The sequence below is a fragment of the Petaurus breviceps genome, unplaced genomic scaffold, assembly GCF_028583685.1.
Source record: "Petaurus breviceps papuanus isolate PSGF00001 unplaced genomic scaffold, PetGlider_PUasm1.0 175, whole genome shotgun sequence".
NCBI lineage: Eukaryota > Metazoa > Chordata > Mammalia > Diprotodontia > Petauridae > Petaurus > Petaurus breviceps.
The window spans coordinates 18,049,212-18,071,931 of NW_027185764.1; the positions used below are offsets into that span (position 1 = coordinate 18,049,212).

The window sequence follows — 22,720 nt, forward strand, 5'->3', positions numbered from 1 at the left end:
CCTGTAATGATAGATTTATCCTGATTCATTTATAGTGTCCTGCTGCTGTTTTTCCTTTGTTTTTTAAATATCAATTGCACAAATGTGTAAGCTGGCTTGCTGAGTCAGTGGCTAACTGTGTCTATGAACAGAGTAAAACCAACTGGTTCATATATGACTGAGTTCCCCATCAGCATAGTGTCCTAATTAATTGAGCTAACTGGTTCTAGATGTTCAACTACAAGGTCAGAAACCCCACTATGGAGATCATGTATTTAGGTTATATGACATGAATCTGTATGACAGCTAAACCAGTCAATAATTTAAGTTCTAGCTTTTATAAGCTTTACTATATGCCGAAATTTTCAAAACTATCATAGGCAGGACTCCATCAATACTGGCAACTTTTTTTTTTAAAGCAATCAGGATTAAGTAATTTGCTCAAGGTTACACGGCCAGTTATTTCTGGGTGTGGTGCTTAGTGTCTGAGCCTGGATTCAATCCCAGGTCATCCTGACACTGGGGCCAGTGCTCCTAATCGCTGAGCCACCTGGCTGCCCCTAAGCAATTGGGGTTAAGTAACTTGCTCAAGTCATACGGCCAGGTGTTTCTGGGTGGGTGCTAAGTGTCTGAGCCTGGATTCGATCCCAGGTCATCCCGACACTGGAGCTGGTGTTCTTACTCGCTGTGCTACCTGGCCGCCCTGATACTGCCAACTTTAAGAACACTAACAACTTAATTCTTAATCCTAGCATAGAGGACAGAAACATAATACATAATTGAAATCCATACATATCTCCCTAATCTTCAATTTACCAACCCCGCTACCAAAACACTTTATCAAGAAGGAAAAGTGACTCGTTTGGGGTTCACTTCTATTTTACACACTCACAAAATCACCAGTGAAACTGTCAAAAGGATAGGAGAAGGTAGGAAAAATAATCACTGTGATATACTTTAAGTTAATTTTCATTGTGATACTGTGATATACTTTGAGTAAATCTTCATTTTCTTAAATTCTATGTAGAACAATGACTGGATATAGACTGCTCTTATCAGATAACTGGTTTGTAATCACTGTCAGTAAATGCTATCTTAAAAAAACAAAGAATAATTCCATGCATATGTGCATATGTGTATGAATTGTTTTTATATTAGAAGATAGCTAAAATAAAAGCCGAAATAATAGCATTCTAAAAATTAATTGTTTAGAGGGACGAAACTATTTTCATGGTTAAAGAAAAGTATATGATAAAAAATTTAACTTACATTGTTAACCACAGACTTTTCGTCATCTGAGCAAGCCTGGTAAAGGGTTCTGAGCACTATTTCTAAGTGCTGTGTAATGTGATCTTCTGCATGGAGTAATAAGACAGCCAGAAGCTGTGCTGACTTTACTCTATTTCCTACAACCCAGTCTGTTATATCATTACAGATGGCTGGGAGAATTTTGGAGAGGTTTCTGAAAACAAGTTCCCGGCATCCCAACACTGGACGAATCACTAGAGGAAAAAAAAAACACAATTAAAAAACCTCATCCACACACTAAATTCAGGAAAAAACAATACAATATTTCACAATATTTATAATATATGAGATTAGATTTATAGGCAATGCCATTTCTTCCTCAAACATCTTCTTCTAACACCTAGGTACAATGACTGGCACAAAGCAAATGCTTACTAAATACTTGATTATAAATAACAAATAATAAAGATAATAATAAATAATAAAGAAAAGTTACAACTTTAAGAAACATGGATAGGTATGTACATTAGGAGGATAATTAAAACCAGTAGAGATAATGCTAAGAAGAAAAGTTTTCTTTTAACTTGTGTGTCCCTCTTCCACAGGTTTCCTTATAATTAACTATACTATTACTAAGTCAAAAGGACAAATTCTGCTTCAAGATGAATATGTGCAAATTTTTCCCTATGATTTTAAGGAAGATTACAGATATATTAACTAATATGGTGCTGAACATACATGTTTTATTTTGAGGTTGTAAAAAAACCCAATGTTTTCAAAAATGGTAACTAAAACAAAGTATTAAGTAGTATTAAGAGTATGTTCTCTTAAAAAATAGTATTTACTAATGATTTCCCCCATTTCTACTTTTCTCCTTTTACTACTTATCCTTACAGTAAGTTAGGAATTTCTTTGGAATGATTCACATCTTATTTACTGTTTAAATTAATTTATTGCTATTTTTAAAAATTCACTATTTGCTTTTGCTGAAGAGATAATCTCAGGCTGTGCTTACATAACAGAAGACAGTTTGAAAAACAGCAGAGTGAATTAAAAAAATAGTTTACAAAAGTGGTTGTTCTGATAACCAGTTTGACTGAATGCAAGCTGTTTTAACCCTCCTTAATCTGTCCCAAACTGTCTACCTAAGTAAATGTATATCTGTATGCACACGTACTCACACATATCTTAAGTACAGTGTTTGAGTTACAAAATCTATATAAAAATTATAAATAGTAAATCACCTCCACTATCAATTTGTGGGAGAAAACCATTTAGAATTATAAGAAGTAACAACAGGTGGTAAAAGGTCATTTGAAAAAATAACCTTTCTACAAAGATAAATATGGAGTGGAATCCTATTTGACCAGAGGCATAAATTTAAAAAAAAAAAGATTCTTTTTGACCATTCCTTTTCAACAGTTCCTTCATTTCAGATGTTTGAATTCAGACATTTTATCCCTCTAGCTACCTACTGTCAAAGATTTTTTTTTCTTTCTACAATAAACTGTCTGCACCTGTATCCTAAGGCAATGATTGTGGTTGCTCAATGGAAAGTCATTCAATTGTTCTGTTGGCAGTGAACACTCATCAGTCTTCACTTTTCCTAGTGACCTGCAAAGGTTGTCATTGGGAGATAAAAGCACAAGGTAGTTGTGGTGTTGAGTTCATTAGTTTTTAAGTAGGAAAAGATAGTAGACCAAAATCTTTCAGGGTCCATGACATAAAGGAGAGATGCTGAATTTATTTCAGTTTGAAAGAGAATAAGGCTTTATTGTTTGCATTTAAAATTATGGACAAAAAGAACCCTAAGTTCAGGCTTTTTCATTATTACATAGTAGCTTAAAAAAAAAAAGTCAGATGCAATTTGGCAGGAAAGGTAAACAACATGAATTTACCCTCAGGTCTAAAGCAATTATTAACTTCTTAAGGACTAGAGTCCAAAACTACCAGGTCAGGTGCCCAGAAAGCTCAGCAATCACCTATTAATCTTTTCTTTGAAAACATAATTGCAGTACTTTAGCAAGCAAAATGCATGGAAAAAGACAATTTAAACAGGCAAAAGTCTGCAAAACTGTACAAAGGAAACAATGGTACTGGTTAAGCTTTTAAGTAATACAACTGACAATTACATTAAAAGATTTATTCAACCTTAAGTAACAAGAGATAAGAGTGACGCAAATATTTATAAAGTTAACTCCTATGATTTATTTTCACTACAGAACCAAAATAAAATGGTTAACAGTTTAACTTCTGTAAGTGCAGGATAAGGAGGAGAAATAATTGATGTTACAAATTCAGTGCTAGACATAAAACACAATGGAGGCCCAAAGGTGAAAAAGGGGATATTCAAAAGGGAATCAAAAGGTAATAGTCATGTCAAAGTTCACGTCTTAACTATAAGAACTAATAGGTGGGAGAAGAAAACAACCTTAATAAGCAATAAAATGGTTGATAAAACTATATTATCCTTTCACTCTTGCAGATCAAAGTTCAAATTTTGGCTTAGGGCAAAAGCAAAAATGAATTTAGTTCCCTGTCCCTGCTTTTTCTCTTCCCAAAACCACCACAAAATTTGGCTAAATTAAAGTCATAAAGAATTGTGAGACAACCTTCTGTTCTCCCTCACTAGTAGAATAGAGGAATAGATAGTGGAATCTCAGAATCAAAATCAATAATCTAAGACTTCTAATTAATACTTCCAACTAAGTAGAAAGTCACAGGTAATAAACTGAATTCAGCATTGGAAACTCAAAATCATATTCACTCCTCTAAAATGACTCACTGTGTGCCTTTGGAAGAATCACTTCTTCATGCCCCAATTTCTCTAACTGTAAAATAGGGACAATAAGAGCTTATAGACATAGTTAACAATTGTAAAATCAGAAATTCAAGAGATTATCAAAATACTTCAAAAAATTCTTCCAGGGGAGGCTAGGCGGTACGGTGAATACAGCAACAACCCTGGAGTCAGGAGAACCTAAGTTCAAATCTGATCTCAGACACTTAGCACAAAAACTAGCCATGTGACCTTGGGCAAGTCACTTAATCTCAATTGCCTTACCTTCTCCCCTCCAAAAAGCAAAAAAAAAACCCCCAAAACTTCCAAAATCTGTTGTATACCTAAATAAGGTCAATCAATCCATTCTTCATTCTTCAATACATCGATTATACAGTATAACTAAAAACCATCTTAGCAGTTAGGTGGCACAATGAATACAGTGCCAGGCCTGGGATCAGGGTTGTGACCCTAGGTAGGTCCCTTAACTCTATTTGCCTCGGTTTCCTCATCTGTAAAATGAGTTGAAGGAAATGGCAAACCATAGCAGTACCTTTGCCAAGAAAACCTCAAATGGGATTACAAAGAGTCAGTTACAACTGAACAACTGTCTTAAGGTCATGAAACCTTGCTACATTACTTGGTCAAATGACCTATTTACAACATTGTTTTTATGGAATTAACTCCCCATTACTCCTCTTTCCATCCTGCTCCACACCTTTCCACTTAATGTAAGACAATACATTCCTATGCTTTAAGACTTCCTTATGTCAAACAGTTTAGTGGAATAATTGTACTGTTATTTATCATGCCTGACAAAATAATTTTCTTCTTATAGACAACTAGCATTTTTCAAATAAGTTGCAGCTTTATTACACAGCTATTCAAACAATCAGTATTTATTCAGCACCTATTATGTACATAACATTGTCTAGCTGTATTGAATCTTAATGTATTCTGATCATTTACTGTAAAGTTTTATGTTAGCCAGTTTTCAAGTAACTTGTTACTTTTCAAAGACTTTGTTACAGTATTTGTATCATTCTGAAGAACACCAACATTAATTCAATTTAGTAACGTTTAAAGTTGAAGGCTAGTAAGACTCAGTTTTGTAGATAGATGAGAAATTTTAATACCTTTCTCCTTTCCAAAAGTAGAATACACCTCAAAAAAGTAGTGGTAGTCTAGGCTGTCAGTCACTGAGTGAAACTACACAAAATCCCATTACAATGAAATGAACGACATACATTAAAAGGGGATTCTACCTGTATCCCAAAGAGAGTAAAAGTAACAATTTGATCCATTCTCTGGCATGAAACAGACCTGACAGGTCGCTCATCATTATGAAGAAGTGCTTCCCCTTTCACTCAAGCATTGGAAAGGAAAACAGTTTTAACAGAAAAATAATTTCAAAGGAGGACTCCGGAAACCCACTGTCACAAAGTAATTGCTGCTGGGGATTCCTGAATGTTATCGTCAGTTACATGTCAAGCACGAACTTGCTCTTTTGCAGCCTAAGAGCATTATGTTCTGGTAAATAACTGTCTTGAAGACCATAAATGACCCTCTTCTAATATTTTTTGAGGATTCCTTGTGGCTTTAATGTTTCAAAGACATTGGCACAGCATATAACAGGAAACTTGCAGTATCGAGGAGCTACCTGGAAACAATATGCTCAATAGATTTGGTTGCTGCACTTTTCACCTCTTATTTCCTTTTTTTTTTTTTAAGTGAAAATATTTTTACTTTTCGTTTTTATGTCCAAATTGAACATTTACAAATAGGCACATTACAAAAATCACAGAACAAATTTTAAACGAAGTTTTAATTCAGTATCAACTACTTGACTTTTCAAAGCAGGCTTCTCTTGTCTTTCGTAGTTCTTCTGAAGTAAGCTATGTTGGTGAATTTGTTCCTGATGTCTGTGGAATATTTCTGAAATATTATTTCTGGAGTCACCTTGCATACTAAGTCCAACTGCTCTACGCAAATCTGCTTCTTCATCTTCCATATCAATTTCCTGTCGACTTAGTGCTAGAGCTCTTTGTAAATTCTCTTCCTCTTCCTCTAACATTCCTGTTCCCTCATATGAATGCCTTACTTCTAAAGACTGCTCCAGATCTGTTTTCTGTACTCTTTGATCTTTTAGGTAATTCTTCTCTAATGCGTCTCGGTCTATGCATTTGTTGCACGAGAATCATCTGCAGGAGCGGGTCAGCTTCACAGTCTGGTAGGTCCCCCTTAACAACAAATATGGAATAACCTTCCTGTTGTAACTGAGTCAAGAAAAGTGCAAGGTAAGTACCTGGTATTAATTCTGGTCCTGTCCAGAGACAGTTTAGGTTAAACCACTGTTTTCCTAATTTTTGAACTGTAAACCACTGTTCCTTACATTGCATATAAAGGATCTTCCATTTATAGGATTGATATAGGATTAAGCCTCTGACACTCTGAAGAGGACCAGCTCCAAACCCCAGACTTTTCAGGTGCTGCTTATAACTTGAAAAGAGAAGAAACCACTGTCATCCCTATTTCCTGAAGTTTGCTGTGGAATGTTCGGTAGCCTTCACTAGTGACTCCCCCCTCTGCCATCCTCACCCTCTCTTCTTCATCTAGCTGATGAGCAATAGAGGATACTTCCACAGAGCTACAATATTCCCCTTGCAACAGATTATTGAGGCAGTGCTGAGCACAGAGTGAGCCTCCTTGTTTCCAGTGGAAGATGGACTCCATGTTTATCCATCTGGAGCCAACGGCCCCACGTCGAACCACCCCCTTCTAGACCCTCCCCCCACTCACACCTCTCTCTTATTTTCTTTAAAATAACCAAAATTGTAATTCTAACACTGTCTAAACTTCTGATCTGGGCATACCTTCCACATCTTCATTTGAAACGCTATTAATGATATATGAGCACAAAATTTATTAACAGGGACTTAAGATTCATTTCCATAAACTTGTCAATATAGATTTGGGCTACTGTAAAGAACAGGTAGTCATGAAAAATCGATTTTTAAATGTAGATTTACAGCCTGAGAACAGAAAATTAATTCCAGGAGAAAATGCTGAAAATCTAATAAAGTTTAGATTTTGTGAGAACAGAAGCAAAGATTCCCAAGCATTAAAATTACCTTTAAAAAAAAAACATAACCTAACATTGTTATGGCTAGAAACACTTTACAAAGTGGGTGATTTTATTTTTTAATTGCTCATACAAAGAAGCAAAGATAAGGTTACTATTGTACTTGCAAACACTAACAAATGGATAGAGAAGGGTGTTGTGCAGAAGAACTAAATTATCTCAATTCAATGGTGAAGTCATAGTTGGAACAAACATACTGCTCCAAGAAAATGTTAATCCCAATTATATTCATCCATGGGATGGATAACTAACTTTTTCAAATTACTGGTTATAAACATTCCTTCTATTTCCAACAGTTTTTACTTCATGCTCTGACTGGAAGAATTTATATTCCTGTCAGACTCTGAAAGGGGATCTAATAAAATTAACATTTTAGTCTACTCTAGACTGTTTGTTTCATTGGAGAAATATATTATTTTATTCTTTTTAAAACAATTATCTGTATTCCTGTTGAGAAAAAGGTATGAAACTCCCTCTCTTAGTAAGCATTTAATAAATTTCCTTACTTGTAAGGTGGTAGCCTTGGGAGCAGCTAGGTATAAGTGTATAGAGTGTTGGGCCTAGAGTCAGGAAGACTCATCTTCCTGAGTTCAGATCTGGCCTCAGGCACTTACCAGCTGAGCAAGTCACTTAACTCTCTTTGCCTCAAGTCTCCTTAGCTGTAAAATGAGCTGGAGAAGGAAATGGCAAACTACTCCAATATCTTTGTCAAAAACACCTCAAATGGGATGACACAGAGTCAGATGTAACTGAACAACAACAAAAGCCTCACAAATCACTAGAGCTGCAAGAGATCATAAAGATCTTCAAATTCAGCACTGCCCAACTGATGATAAGCAGTCACTTTCCCAACTGTTGATATGTAACAACTTAGCAGCTCCTAAAACTTTTATTACCAAAAGGTTCTTACTTCTTTAAGCCTAGAAACTTAAAAAAAAAAAAAACCCAGATTCCTTCACACTTTATTCTCTCCAAGCCTGGGTAGGAGCCCTTGAACAAACTTCCAGTCATGTTATCACCACTGAATTCCACAATCTGGTATCTCAGACAGGCAGCTCTGGGACAACAAATCTTTGAACTACTGAAAGCCATTGTATTTGAAATGATCTATGGTAGAAAATTTAGATATGCTACAACAGTCTGCAGTATAAGGTATGCTACAAAACACTGATCCAATCCAAAACACATCAATTTTTACAGAACAAATTTATCCCAATTCCCGTATTTATTTGTGGCAAATATGGGCCTACCTAGCATTGTGGCTTTCACATGGAAGGCACTCAAATATTTGTTGATTGGTTTAGGAGGCAATTCAAGAGTATGGATAATGAAACTATAGCATTAAGAATCTGAAGAAAGTTGTTACAGAAATAATATATTCTGCAAAGAATTAGTCCTATATGACCCGTTTATAAAGTTTAAATCACCTAACAATATTCAAAACAAAGATGCAATTCTGTCACACTATATACAACCAAGTGGCTACTACACCACGGCTAACTAATACAAATGAGGGGAAAAAACCCTCAGAAGTCCCTTTATGGGGAAGAGGAAATAACTTTTTTTTTTGCACTTTCTGGAGGGCAACTTGCCCAAGGTCACATGGCTAGTTTTTGTGTTAAGTGTCTGAGGCCGTATTTAAACTCAGGTCCTTCTGACTCCAGGGCTGGTGCTCTATTTACTGCACCACCTAGCCACCCTGAAAATAACTTTTAAAATAAGCATAAGTATCCTTTAAATTTTTGTAAAAATTTTGATATCTTTTTTTTTGAAGGGAAAAATTCATTTTGTAAATCAGTATAAAAAAATTACTGATTCTAATTTCTTTAACCTTTTAAGTCTCTTCCTTTACCATAGTCCCATTCTAATATCTTACTGTAATGCATTAGTACCATGGGGTTCAAAAAAGATTATACCACAGGAGGTCGAACTATAGCAGGTTTTGAATAGAGATGTGGTGATGGATTTTGCATGTTTGTAATCCATGGACCAGTCTAACCAAATTTTAGAAAGGATAACCACTAGGTTGGGTGATGAAATTTAAGGCCACAGAGTTACTCTGAAAAACTATAAGCTAAGTAGGAAAGGGGTTGCTATTTGCATTGGTGGAAGGAGTATCCATATGGATGAAATCACTAATCCTTGAAATATTAAAGTTACAATTCTCATTCATGTCTTCTAAAACACACAACTTATTTTACACTAGATTTGCTGCTGTTTATCATAATATTTTCAGGCTGAGTACAAGATCTAATGAAAAAAACTATTATCTGATACAATGACTCTGGTAAGGAGTAAAATTCCAGTTTGATAGTAAATCTATCATCAAACATTATACAAAAGACAATAATTTATTTTAATGCTCTATTTCAGTTTGGCAACACTATCCTTGAGGGTAAAGATTTGATCTTAAGATCATTTTAACGTCAGAGATTCAAACAAGAGAAGTGCTATATTAAACTATTTGACTGTAAATCTCTCACACATTCACCATATATTTGTTTGATTCAAATTGCAGTGTGTATTTATTTTTTTGCCTTTGCCAATGCATATATTATTATTTTATTTTAAGGAACAAAGTATTCAATTAAAATGAAAAAGTAAATATATTTTCATAATCGATTACCAAGCCAAAAAATTAAGGAGAGAAATGGGGGAGGGTGGGAGTAATTAATTTTAGCATCTATCCAAAGACACAAGAATACCATGAAATATAAGATCATAATCTGACTTGTGGTTTAAGGGTTATCTTCATTTAGGTATCCACTATAAACATTTTCCCTAACACTTAAGAAATATCAGAGAAAATATGGAAGCAGGAATTCCCAAGAAATCTGCTATAAAGAATCACTTGTGATTTCAACACCTAAATCATACTACCTGAACCAGAACTGTCATGTCTAAAACAAGAGGTGAAAAAAAGACATTAAGACTGATTGAGGGGTGGCTAGGTGGTACAGTAAATAGAGCACCGGCCCTGGAGTCAGAAGGACCTGAGTTCAAATCCAGCCTCAGACACTTAACACTTACTAGCCCTGTGACCTTGGGCAAGTAACTTAATCCCAATTGCCCTTGCCTTCCCCCCTCCAAAAAGAAAAAAAAAAAGGCTGATTGAAAAGTAGTGTTCTAGAACTTCTTTGGGACAAATAAATAATTTTTCTCCTTAACTCCAGCTTGGTGGTTCTATTGCCTTTTTTTCTAAATGGTATGAAAATCTATATATAATATATATAATCGTTTTCTATAAAATGAGTGAGATTTTCAATCTGACAAAAGAAAGAACAATTGCCTTCCAATTTAAACTCAGGCTGTGATATAATTTTAGTCACTGAAGCACTTTCCTTCAATTTCAGCATTCCTTTCCTGTCCAAAATTAACGATTTGCCATATTGTCTGCCCCAGATTGGGACAGCTAGGTGGAGCAGTAGATTAATGCTGGGCCTGGAGTCAGAAAGACCTGAGGTCAAATCCAGCCTCAGACACTCCCTAGCTGTGTGACTCTGGGCAAGTCATTTAAACTCTGTTTGCTCAGTTTCCTCATCTGTAAGACAGGGATAACAAAAGCACATACTGTGAAGGATTGTTGTGAGGATCAAGTGAGATATTTGTAAAGCACTTAGAGCAGGGCCTGATAAATAGTGGACATCATAGAAATATTTATTCCCTTCTTCCACTTGTCATCCACAGAAAACCAGTACTAATTTTAGACTGCCTTTTGGAAATTTGGCTAATTACTATTTCATCACACTCACCTCCTTTAGGGTAATGGGATGGTGGAGGAGAAGCAAAATCAAGCTTATCCTTCAGATCATCTTCGTTTTCTTTTTGCCACTGTAGACCTATCTTCTCCCAGAGGCTGACAGCCAATTCCCTACAACATAAAAAGAAAAACTATAAAAAAAAAAAAAATCAAGTACATATTCATGACAGGGTAGGGTTGAGAGCTATGAAAATCAGTTCCTATTAATTTAAATTAAATCCATCTGAATGAATGTTATTTGGATAGCCTGTGCTTATCTAACTTAGTAAGAAAACTATAAGCTTTCCTATAACACTGAAAGTAACTGAATTTTTTTTACCATAGATCAGCAGAAACCCAAGAACTGATTCCTTGGTTAATATCTCTGCACCAAAAGCACAATCAAGATGCAAAGTTCATATTGGCCTGATAATTTTATATTCAACCTAATTTTATAACAGTTGAAATACAATGGACCTGCTGGAATCTCTTATAGGTTAACCTGAAGTAGAGGTGTATTCATAAATTATTTTTAAAGTTACTGAAATCTTAAAAATATATATAACATTATGTACACCTAAATTATATACAATTTACATACAGAAACTGGAACTTAATATATATATATATGGCATTACATATAAAACATAACTCTATATACATATATATTGTATATGTATACACACACATGCACAAAACATTCAATACCACTGAGTTCTCAAAGGCTAAACCAGTGCAGCCCAAGTTCTGGCAATTACCTACTGAACTGGAAGGATTGCAAGGATTCCAAGTATGGACCCAGGCTATATGTTTGTCATCTGAGGACCAGCCTAGCTAAGCTCAAAAGGACTTGTAGCCAGAATTCAGAAAAATTAAAATTTTAGAATTTTTAGGAAGAAAACTGTCAAATTTCAGAAAATATTACTATTCCCAATAGCAAAAAATTACTTATAGTAAGAGTTTTATGGGTTTGTTTAAATCCACTTTCAGAAAGCATGCTGAAAATAAGGCATTCTATGCTCCTTCCTCCATTCTTAAAGAAGCAGGGTACTAAAAGCATGGAATACTACATATCCTGGGTGATGTATTGGAGAATTTTTTCTCTCTCTTTTATTCCAAGGGACTGATGAGAGTAGGGGGTAGGTGGGAGGGCAGAGAAGGCACAAAATATAGCAATAAATTTTTTGAAATAAGAAAAATGATATCTTTATATTAAGCTTCAATATTATATCCTACTTACGTGACTTCGGGTATTTCATCATCAAAGCTGCTTAATAACAAAGGAATTAACTTATGAAAGAATGAATATCTGTCTCTCAAGTTTAACAGCCAGTTTCCAACAACAGAAGTCACAGCATGTCGAACCTATTTATAAAAGAAGAGTTTTATTAGTTTGTAAAAAGAATATGCAAAGTAAATTTCATATAATTATTTTAAAAAATCTTTTAGTCACTCCCTTATAAACAATCCCTCACAACAGTCCTGCCCATGAATTTTAGCATCAATTAGTACATTAATCTGAACACCCTAAAATGAAGTACTGGCAAATGTAGACCTTTCCCACCCCCATGTAAGAATTTCTGGTTCTCCAGGCAGCTAGGTGGTGCAGTGAATAGAGAATCGGCCCTGGAGTCAGGAGGACCTGAGTTCAAATCCAGCCTCAGACACTTGACACACTAGCCACGTGACTTTGGGCAAGTCACTTAACCCCAATTGCCCTCCAAAAGGCCAAAAAAAGAATTTCTGGTTCTTTAATCATATTCGTAATTCTACTTTTCATGTGGCCAGTTCTAAATAGAAAAAAAAATTCAGGTTAAGTTGAACAGCCCTGATTCTTGATCATCTGTGAAGGTAAATTCCACTGCTATCACTGTGTGTGTATACTGGAACTCATGTTGTGAATCCTTTTCAGGTGCTACATTTTAAAAGAGGTACTTGAATAAGCTTGCTACATTTTCAGAAACACTGACTTGTAAACTCGGCATTTCATAGGCCTCACTTCTTAAAGTTCAAGTAAAACCTTGGTTATAAATGAGGTATTATGGGGCCAGTGAATAGAGTACTGGCCCTGGAGTCAGGAGGACCTGAGTTCAAATCAGACACTTAAAACAAAACTAGCCGTGCGACCTTGGGCAAGTCACTTAACCCCAACTGCCCTCGAAAAAAGCAAAAAAAAAAAGTGAGGTATTATTAAGTATAATGATACTCCTAGGAGACAAAAAGTTAACAGCACCTAACTGCCTACTTTCTTTATAGTAAGGGATTTAAATATTTGTTGGAGTTTTTTTAGGCTTAAACACAATCTAAACAAATATTTGGTTATTAGTTTTTTTGGAATCAGTAAGTAACCAACAAGCATTTATTAAGGGCCTACTGTGTACCAAGCATTGGACTAAGCACTGGAGAGACAGAGACATAAATGAATAGGCCCTGACCTCAAAGAGCTTGCTTCCTAGTGGTAAAACAAGGAGCTACCAAGTTCTCCTAGTCTTTAGTTCAGTAGCTAAATCCCTCCTAAAACACAGTCATATAATGAGAAAAATAGAAATGACACAGGAATTAAAAATCAAAAACAGAAGGAAAACTTTAAGGAAAAATGTTTCATAATGACCAAAATAGCACACAGGAAAATAAAACCAAAAGCACCAAAATTATTGTCATTTATGCAGTGACTAATCTTGATTCCACAGAAATGAAGGTGAAACATGCTTTCCTCCTCTTAGTAGAAAGAAAGCAAACTCAGAATAGAACGAAGCTTAGAAGGTTGTATGCAATTTTATGCACTGATTTGGTCTGCTTTGGTACCACTACATTGTAAAACAGGTTCCTAAGTGGGGAGGGATCGTTGGGAAGAAGTGGCAATGGTTTTTTTTTTAATATCAATAAGCCTTTTTTAAAAAAGCATTTTTCACAGTAGAAAGAATGCATAGATCTTGATGAAAACCAAAAGGAATCCAAAATGGCTCTGAGTAAGTTCTAAAGCTATAATCTAATTACATAATTGTTACAAATTATACTTTTAATTTCATCTTTACATACAACAGTAGGTAGGTCATAGACACAGTGATACAAAAAGAATTGCTGGAATTGAATAAAGCTAAAAGGCAATTAATTACTTGTATTCTTATTTCTTACAATGTCATTCAAGACAAGATGCAAACAACTATTTACTGATAATACTAGAAAGTCAGTCAATGACTATATGCCAAAAAAAATCCCAAATCCAACTAAGGTGGTGCCAAAACATATGTAAGAACGTATGGTCCCTTCATGAATATGACAGCAAAGGCATTCAGAAGAATAATTAGAGACTTACGCCGCGCCAATCTGGCAGGGTTTAAATATGCTCTTTAGAGAGTTTTATGATAAAAAAAAAAAAAACACCAAACCCTCCCTGAGGCCAATGTTCAAGAATATTGTATAAACTTGCTAGAACGAGTTTTGGTGCTCTGTTTCTGCCTATACTTTAACTGTGACATCTGGCACAGCTATTCAGGTAAAAGGCAATCAGCACCTATATAATGGGCATTCACATCTAGAAACAAGAAAAGAATGGAACTATCTGTAAAGAGTAAATTTTAAATTTCTCACTTTATTAACTGAAATAACTAGGAAGGAAAAAAAAGGGTGAAAGGAGGAGGATTTTAGGTGTTTGGTCTCCCTTAATGAGAACCTAGACAATCTTTTCTACCTATTTCTTTCCAGTGTGCTAAAGAATCTTACAAATTTAACTTAGTGACAAGGTATTTATTGAATTTATTTTGTTCATATGGGATAAATACTAGTTGCCAAGTAACAGTTTTACTAAATAGAAAACATTTCATTTATAGAAAAAAACCCTCAAAACTTAACTGATTAGAGAGTGGCTCAAAATAGAAAACTATCTACTTAACCTTTCATGTTACTGACAATATCTACACATATACACTAAGCCCTAAAATGGGGGGGAGGTAAGATACCAAAGGTGAAAAACCTAAATAAAAAGCAGATTAATAACATGCACATAAAAATGAATGACTATTTCAGGTCTCCTTTTTGATAAAAGAAATTATTCTGAAAGAAAGAAGTCCAAATATAACTAGAATTCTATTGTAACAATATCATTAAAATATTAAGTTCTATGTAAATAAGGCTGTTCTCGGTCTGGTCAATAGTCCATGCTAACATTCTCCTTTGCTGATATGGATAGATACAGTAAATTCATAACCAATATATTCACTGAGCACATGGTTCTAAAATCACACAATCATGAGGGTTAGAATAGGAACTCGAGGTTACCAAACTCAAAAGCTCTCATTCATGGATGAGGAGCTGAGGCTCAGAGAAGCTACGTAACTTGCCCAAGGACCAACAGTAAAAAGCCAGAATCAATCTGGTTTTTTTAAATGTCATCCTATTTTGGTAAAGTACTCATACATAGTACTCGTTATTCACTTTAGAGGCAGATTGTGGAGCAGGAGACAGAGAGCTGGGCCTGGAGTCAGAAAGACTCAAATTCAAATCCAGCCACAGACATTTAGTAGCTGAGGGACCCCAGGCAAGTTACTGAATCTGTTTGTCTCAGTTTCCTCAACTGTAAAATAAGGATTATAACTGCACCTGCCTTGCAGGGTTCTTGTGAGGATCAAATGAGATATTTGTTACAAGTGTTTAGGATGGTACCTGGAAGGTGGGAGGTGTTAGAACATAAATGCTTATTCTCTTCCCTTTATAACAATCAATCACTTCAGTGGCTCTTCAGGTTGTGAACTTTGTGTTGCTCAGAGCCTAAATATTTTACAACAGCCCCAATCAACCTGACCAAAAATTCTTTATAAAAAGATTCATAAAATGCCAAGATACTACCAACACTTCCTGAACATTTGTCAAATCTAATTTTAAATTTCTTATGATAGATTCAAACACATATATAAAGTTGGCAAAGCAACCTCTGTTTTGCCAGGTGAACTGGCAACATCTTTCATTTTGTGTAACACTCCCCTTCTCATATCTGTGTTACATAAGCAATAATAAAAAATATAAATCACTCACAGTATATCCCTTCTTTGTGTATCAGCAAAAAGTTTCCATTAACTACAGATAATTACAACACAGCCATTTTGATAATTTCTGGCTTAGAAAGCTGACTTCTCCTTAAAAGGCAGATACATAGTATCTCATCTTCCCAAAATCTCCAAGCAGTGGCAGTCCTTTAGGGGCACAGCAAACCCTTTTTTTGTCCTTTATTCTCTTTTTTCAGCTTCACATGATAAGTAAATTCTATTTATACAGGGCCTACCAGCAATGGATTAAAGTTGGGGTTTTGGGTCTGATTGACTGCAGGCTTTCTTGATTTTAGTCTGCTTCAGAGGATATGGGTTCAATGTGCTATTCTGGCCACTAAGTGTCCTCACATTTTTCTTCATTGCTACCACAATACTCTCAAACTCTTCACTGTGCTGGTACTAGAGAATAAATTCTGACCCAAAAAGATTCAGAGAACGATTGGAAACTCAGATCTGAACTCTTCATGAAGCCATTTGGGGTTTTCTTGGCAGACGCCGGGGTGATTTGTCATTTCCTTCTCCAACTAATTTTACAGATGAGGAAACTGAGGCAAACAGGGGTAAGTGACTTGCCTAGGATCACATAGCTAGTAAGTGCTGGAGACCCCATCTGAACTCAGGTTTTCCTGATGCCAGCTCTGGCATTCTATCCACTGTGTCACCTAGCTACCCAAAAGGGCCCTTGGAGATTACCAAGTCCAACCCCCTTCATTTTACAGATAAAGAAACAAAGGTCTAATCCTCCTAGTGACCTGCCCAGGGTCAAACAGCTGTCAGTGGCAGAGGTAAATTCTGAACCCAGTTCTTCCAGCCCACAAGTTAAGCACTCCAGCCATTGAAACATACTGCTTCTAAGGAAGAGAGGTCCAGGACAGCATTCTGCCATGTTTTCTAAAAGTCAAAGCCTGCACAATATTCTACATTGGGAGTGGAGGGGGTATCACTCATTCCAGGACCAATGAGGCCCAATTCTACTTAGTTTCAAGGCTCAGACAAGATCATGTCGAATAACTTAAAATGAAACACAATTTATATAAAATGACTTAGCTGAAATATGTTTACTATAGATTTTAAAATAGTGGAACTACAGAAAAGTGAAATATGACTTATTAAAAACAGAGAAGCACAAGAATCCCCTAAGTTATAACTGGTCCAGGTCAGGGAAAAATAAAACAAAACATTCTTTCTTCAAACATAACTGTAATTGAATTTTGAAAAGAACATATGTGGTGGACAACAACAGAAGCAGTACAATCAAGAAGATGGTTAAAATCTAAATGTTGTTATGAACCCCTGCAACCAGAAGTATTAGTTCTTGTTACTTTTTTTTTTTTTTAAAGCAATCAGGGTTAAGTAACTTGCTCAAGGTTACACGGCCAGTTACTTCTGGGTGTGGTGCTGAGTATCTGAGGCTGGATTTGATCCAGATCATCCCAACACTGGAGCCGGTGCTCTTACTCGCTGAGCCACCTGGCCACCCCTAAGTAATTGGGGTTAAGTAACTTGCTCAAGATTACATGGCCAGGTGTTTCTGGATGGGTGCTAAGTGTCTGAGCCCGGGATTCGATCTCCAGGTCGTACTGCTACTGGAGCCAGTGCTCTTACTCGCTGTGCTACCTGGCTGCCCCAAGTTCTTGTGACTTTTGTGGGCAGTTTTCATATCTGTACAAATGATAGCTACAGCACCTGTTGTCTGGTTCTGTTGAAATAAAGAATCAAACAATTTTGTTTTAAAAAGCAAGCTATATATTTTATGTACATCTTACATTCAGTTGTTTTATCTTTCTTTAATAAAAACACATTTAACAAAATCTTGGCTGATAAAAAGGTGGGCCTTTTATTCTCTAATTAGTGCATTCCAGGATTGGTGAGTTTGTCCCAGTAAGCAAAGTGCTTCCAAGAAGCATGAATCCTTAACCTTAGGAAATGTAATTTTGGCTACTAGGGTACTTAACTGCCCTTTCTACTACTGATCTCAGATTTGTTCCTACTGCCAAAATTCTCATCTCTTTCCCTCCCAATCCCTATGATTTATGTTATTTAATCTCAATTGGACCATCAGAAGCAATGCAGTCTTTTTACTCCTCTCTAATAGATTCTCTGTCCCAATCCTTACTGAGGGTAATCCAAATCTTTTTCAAGGTTCTCATACCATCGTCTTACCAAGGACAACATTTCTACATGTACCCTTGGTCCCATTCCTTCTTTTTCATTTTTTGCAGGGGGGAAGGTAGGGCAGTTGGGATTAAGTAACTTGCCCAAGGTAACATGGGTAGTTTTTGTGTTGTATTTGAGGCTGTTTTTGAACTCAGGTCAGTCCCATCCCTTCTTATCTTTTCCAGAAGACTGCCTCCTGATCAGCGGAGATTGTAGAGGAAGTTGAGCGGAGGACTCCTCATGCTTTATTGAGAAAATAGAGACTTTGCTCTGAGCTCCCCTTTCCCCCCTCTCTTCGTCTTAAAACCTCTTGATATCATCTCTAATTCTTACTTTCTTTACTCTAACTCTGATGAGTTACTCTAACCCTTATGAGTGAGTGAATCAGTCAATAACACTTATTAAGAGAGTACTATGTACCAGGCACTGTGTTAAGAACTGGAGATACAAAGAAAAGTCAAAGATAGTCCCAGTTCTCAAGAAGGTTAATTTAATGGGGAAGGCAACATACAACTATGTACAAGACATAGAAATAATAAATTAGAAATAATCAACAAAGGGAAGACACTATAGTATAATTAAAGGGATAGGGAAAGGTTTCCTGTAGAAAACTGGGATTTTAGCTGGGACTTTAAGGAAGTCAAGGCATGGAGATGATAAGAGAGAGATCATTCCTGGCATACAGGACAGCCAGTTAAAATGCACAAAGCGGGTGGAGAGAATGTCTTGGTTAAGTAACACCTAGGAAGCTAGCACCATTGGATCACAGAATAAATGGGAAAGTGGTGGTGGGGGTATAGAGTATAAGAAAGTGGGGAGGGAGAGAGAGGAAGGACAAGTTATGAAGAGCTTTGAATAGTAGAGGATTTTATATTTGATCCTGTTGATGAAGGGAAGCCAGGGGAGTTTAGTCAGACCCTGTATTTTTAGATCCTTTTTTGACAGCTGAGTAGAGAATGGAATAAAATGGAGAAGAAACTTGTGGCAGGAAGGCCAACCAGCAGGTTACTGCCAAAGTCCAAGTGTGATATGATATGCCTGCACTAGGGTTTAATTATCCTCCATATATCCAGCCACAGTCATGGTCTTGATCATTAGTGGTACATCTTCAACCACCTATTCAAACCGGATGCCCCATAGGCTTCCCAAGTTCAACATAGCAAAAAGAGAAGTTATTATCTCTCCCACAAACTCAACTCTTTCCCAAACTTCCCTATTTTCTGTTAAGGGCATCTGTCTTTAAAGTCACCCAATTTGGCAACCTTGATGTCATCAACTCCTCACTCAACTTCACACCACACAACTGATTTTGCCTGATTTTGTTACTTCAAACTAAGTGACATCTCTTATAAAACCAGCCCTTAATTTCTATTCACATTGCCAACACCCCAGATCGGGCCTTTCTCACCTCTTACTTGGACTTCTGACCTGTACTCCTGCTTCCTAGTTGTTCTCCTTGCCTCAAGACTCACCTTTCTACTACAATCTCCACATTGCTGCTAAGTACAGTTCTGACCATGTTATTCTCCTACTTAATGAACTCTGTCTTTAAGCTCAAACAGAAACTTCTAAATCTGGCTTTAAAAGCCCTCCACAACGTGGCTCAAATCTACCTTTTAAATCATTAATTAATTACAGTATTTAATTAAAGTAATTAATTACTCTATAATCCAGCCAGACTGGACTTGTCACACACAGTGCATTCAAACATAACACTCCATCTCAGCATGTCTTTGTAATGACCTTCCACTTGAAGCATTTTCTGATTTCCCCATATGCTAGTGCTTTCTCTCAAAAAGCTACCTTGCATTTATTTTGTATATGGTTACACATATACACATGAAGGAAGAGAATGAGAAATTCTTGTCTCTGAATTCTTTGTATGGAGCAAAGTGCCTGGGGCATAGTAGATACTTAACAAATGTTTGCTGATTGACTGGCTGATTCTCATAATAACTTTGTGCGATGTATATATTGTTATACAGCTCGCTAATGTGTGAGAAAGAATTGAAACCCCGATCTGCCTCTCATCCCACTGCTTTCTCCACTATGTGCTGCCACTATCAAGTAAGAAAGTGTGTACATCCTCATGACAGTAAAAGGCCAATGAAACTTAACTGAACTACGACCACTCTAAACATGGTTCTTAGAGTATAAAAAATATGTTAAAAATTGGTTAACGGGGTGGGGCAGAGTCAAGATGGTGGTATAGAAACAGGACTTCCATGGCCTCCAGCTTCCACCTCCCCCGATTCATGTAAAAGGGGACTCTGAACAAACTCTGGAGCTACAGAACCCACAAAATGACACAGAGAAGCTAACCTCCCCCTGAGGACAGCCCAGCAGGCTGGCAGGAATTGGCCTGCCCAGCGATCTGGGAGCTGAGCCCAGCCCCATGAGAGCTGGAGGTTTTAGCCCCAGGGTAGGCCTGACCAACCACAGCTGGAGGGACTCCAGCTCACCAGCAGCTGTGGCCGTTTACAGAATTATCAACACATAGATGCAGAGGACAAAGTGAGAGGTCAGTGCGGTCTGGACTTTGGGACCAGTAAGTGGGAGTGTGTGGCTTTTGCCCCCGGGGCGAGAAGCCACTGAGGAGCAGGCACAGACAGCCAGCGCCATGTGGCCTGCAGAGTGTAGGGGGACCAAGCACCAGTCCGAGGGGTAATCGCTATTGCTTTAACCTGCTTGGATCTGGATTGCAGTCTAGGGTGGAGGTCCTGGGGTGTGCACCCAGCTTGTCAGAGAGTGTGGAAGCTTCAGAGAGGGCACCCATCTAATACCTCAGCAGCTGAGAAAACCCCAGCGTTTGGGACGAAGCTCCACTGTCTGGTGGCGGAGTCCTACTGTGGCAAAAAGCCCAGGGGTCAAGTGACTGAGGGGTGACATGACCAGGCAAAGGAAGAAAAATAAACAGAACAACCCAACTTTACACTCCTATTTTGGTGACATAAAGGATTAAAGCATGGAACAGGAGGAAGACAGTGAAGTCAGAACTCCTGCACCAAAAGCTTCCAAGAAAAATACAGGCTGGTTACAGGCTATAGAGGACCTTAAGAAGCAGATAAGAGAAGTGGAGGAAAAATTGGGAAGAGAAATGAGAATGATGCAAGAAAATTACAAAATGAGAGTTAACAGCCTGACTGAGGAAAATAACACCTTAAAAAAAAGACTAACTCAAATGGCAAAATAGGCTCAAAAAGGCAATGAGGAGAAGAATGACCTAGAAAATAGATCCAGGAGAGATAATTAAAAAATTTTGGACTACCTGAAAGCCATGACCAAAGAAAGAACCTAGAAATCATCCTCCAAGAAATTCTCAAGGAAAACTGCCCTGATATTTTAGAACCAGAGGGCAAAATAGAGGTTGAAAGAATCCACCAATCACCTCCTAAAAAAGATCCTCCCCAAAAAACTGCTAGGAGTATTATAGCCAGGTTCTAAAATTCCCAAATCAAGGAGAGAATATTACAAGCAGCCAGGAAGAAACAGTTTGAATATTGTGGAAACACAATCAGGATAACACAGGATCTGGCAGCTTCTACACTGAGGGATCGAAGGGCTTGGAATATGATATTCCAGAGGTCAAAAGGAGCTGGGATTAAAACCAAGAATCACCTACCCAGCAAAACTGAGTATCATGTTACAGGGGAAAATATGGAATAGAGGACTTTCAAGTATTCTTTTTTTTTTTTTTGCAATTTTATTGGATTCTTTTTTTCTTTTTTTTTTTCCGAAGGCAATTGGGCTTAAGTGACTTGCCCAAGGTCACATGGCTAGTTTTTGTGTTAAGTGTCTGAGGCCAGATTTAAACTCAGGATCTCCTGACTCCAGGGTCGGTGCTCTATTCAATGCACCACCTAGCCGCCCCTTTCAAGTATTCTTCATGAAAAAACCAGAGTTGAATAGAAAATTTGACATTCAGATATAAGAAGCAAGACAAGCATGAGAAGGTAAACAGGGAAAAGAAATCATAAGGAACTTATTAAATCTGAACTATTTATATTCCTACATGGAAAAATGATAATTGTAACTGATAAAACTTTTCTCAGTATGAAAATAGTTGAAGAGAATAGAAATATATATGTCTATATAGGAGGGTATGTGGGCATATGAATACATATGTGAATGTGTGTATATATGTGTACAGGTATACATAGATAGAGGGCACAGGATCAATTTAACAGGAAGGGATGATACTTAAAAGGTGAAATTAAGAGGTGAGAGAGGAATATAATGAGAGGAGATGGGGAGAGACAGGATGGGGTAAACTATCTCATATAGAAGAGGCAAGGGAAAATGGTTACAATGGAGGGGAAGAACAGGAAGGCAAAAGGGAAAGGGTCATCCTTATTCTCATTGAATTTGGCTCAGGGAGGGAATGACATACACACTAAATAGGGTATCTCACCCTACAGGAGAGTACGGAGGAAGGGGATGAGAAGGAGGGGATAATGGAAGGGAGAGCAGCTGGGAGGGAGGGAAGTTGGAAGCACGAACTTTTGAAAAGGGACAGGATCAAAGTAAAGAATAGAACAAGTGGGAAGTGGGATAGGAGGGAGGGAAATATAGTCAGTCTTTTACAATATATCTACTATGGTAATGTATTGTATAGTTACACATGTACAACC

The 22,720-nt window shown here is 36.9% G+C and overlaps 2 protein-coding genes and 1 pseudogene across 2 annotated transcripts in view; 1 reads left to right on the top strand and 2 right to left on the bottom strand.

Moving 5' to 3' along the window:
* Positions 1–22,720, top strand: part of PRKAR1B (protein kinase cAMP-dependent type I regulatory subunit beta) — a 716,155-nt gene that overhangs the window by 400,434 nt on the left and 293,001 nt on the right. The window lies entirely within an intron of this gene.
* The window catches only part of DNAAF5 (dynein axonemal assembly factor 5), a 71,707-nt gene that overhangs the window by 44,010 nt on the left and 4,977 nt on the right, over positions 1–22,720 (bottom strand). The window contains exons 3-5 of the mRNA XM_069084867.1: positions 12,128–12,252; positions 10,901–11,019; positions 1,249–1,481 (exon numbers count right to left, since the gene is read on the bottom strand). Of these exons, the coding sequence (XP_068940968.1) occupies positions 1,249–1,481; positions 10,901–11,019; positions 12,128–12,252 (477 nt within the window). The remainder of the gene's footprint in view (positions 1–1,248; positions 1,482–10,900; positions 11,020–12,127; positions 12,253–22,720) is intronic.
* On the bottom strand, positions 2,643–8,624 carry LOC138158713 (ataxin-3-like; annotated as a pseudogene).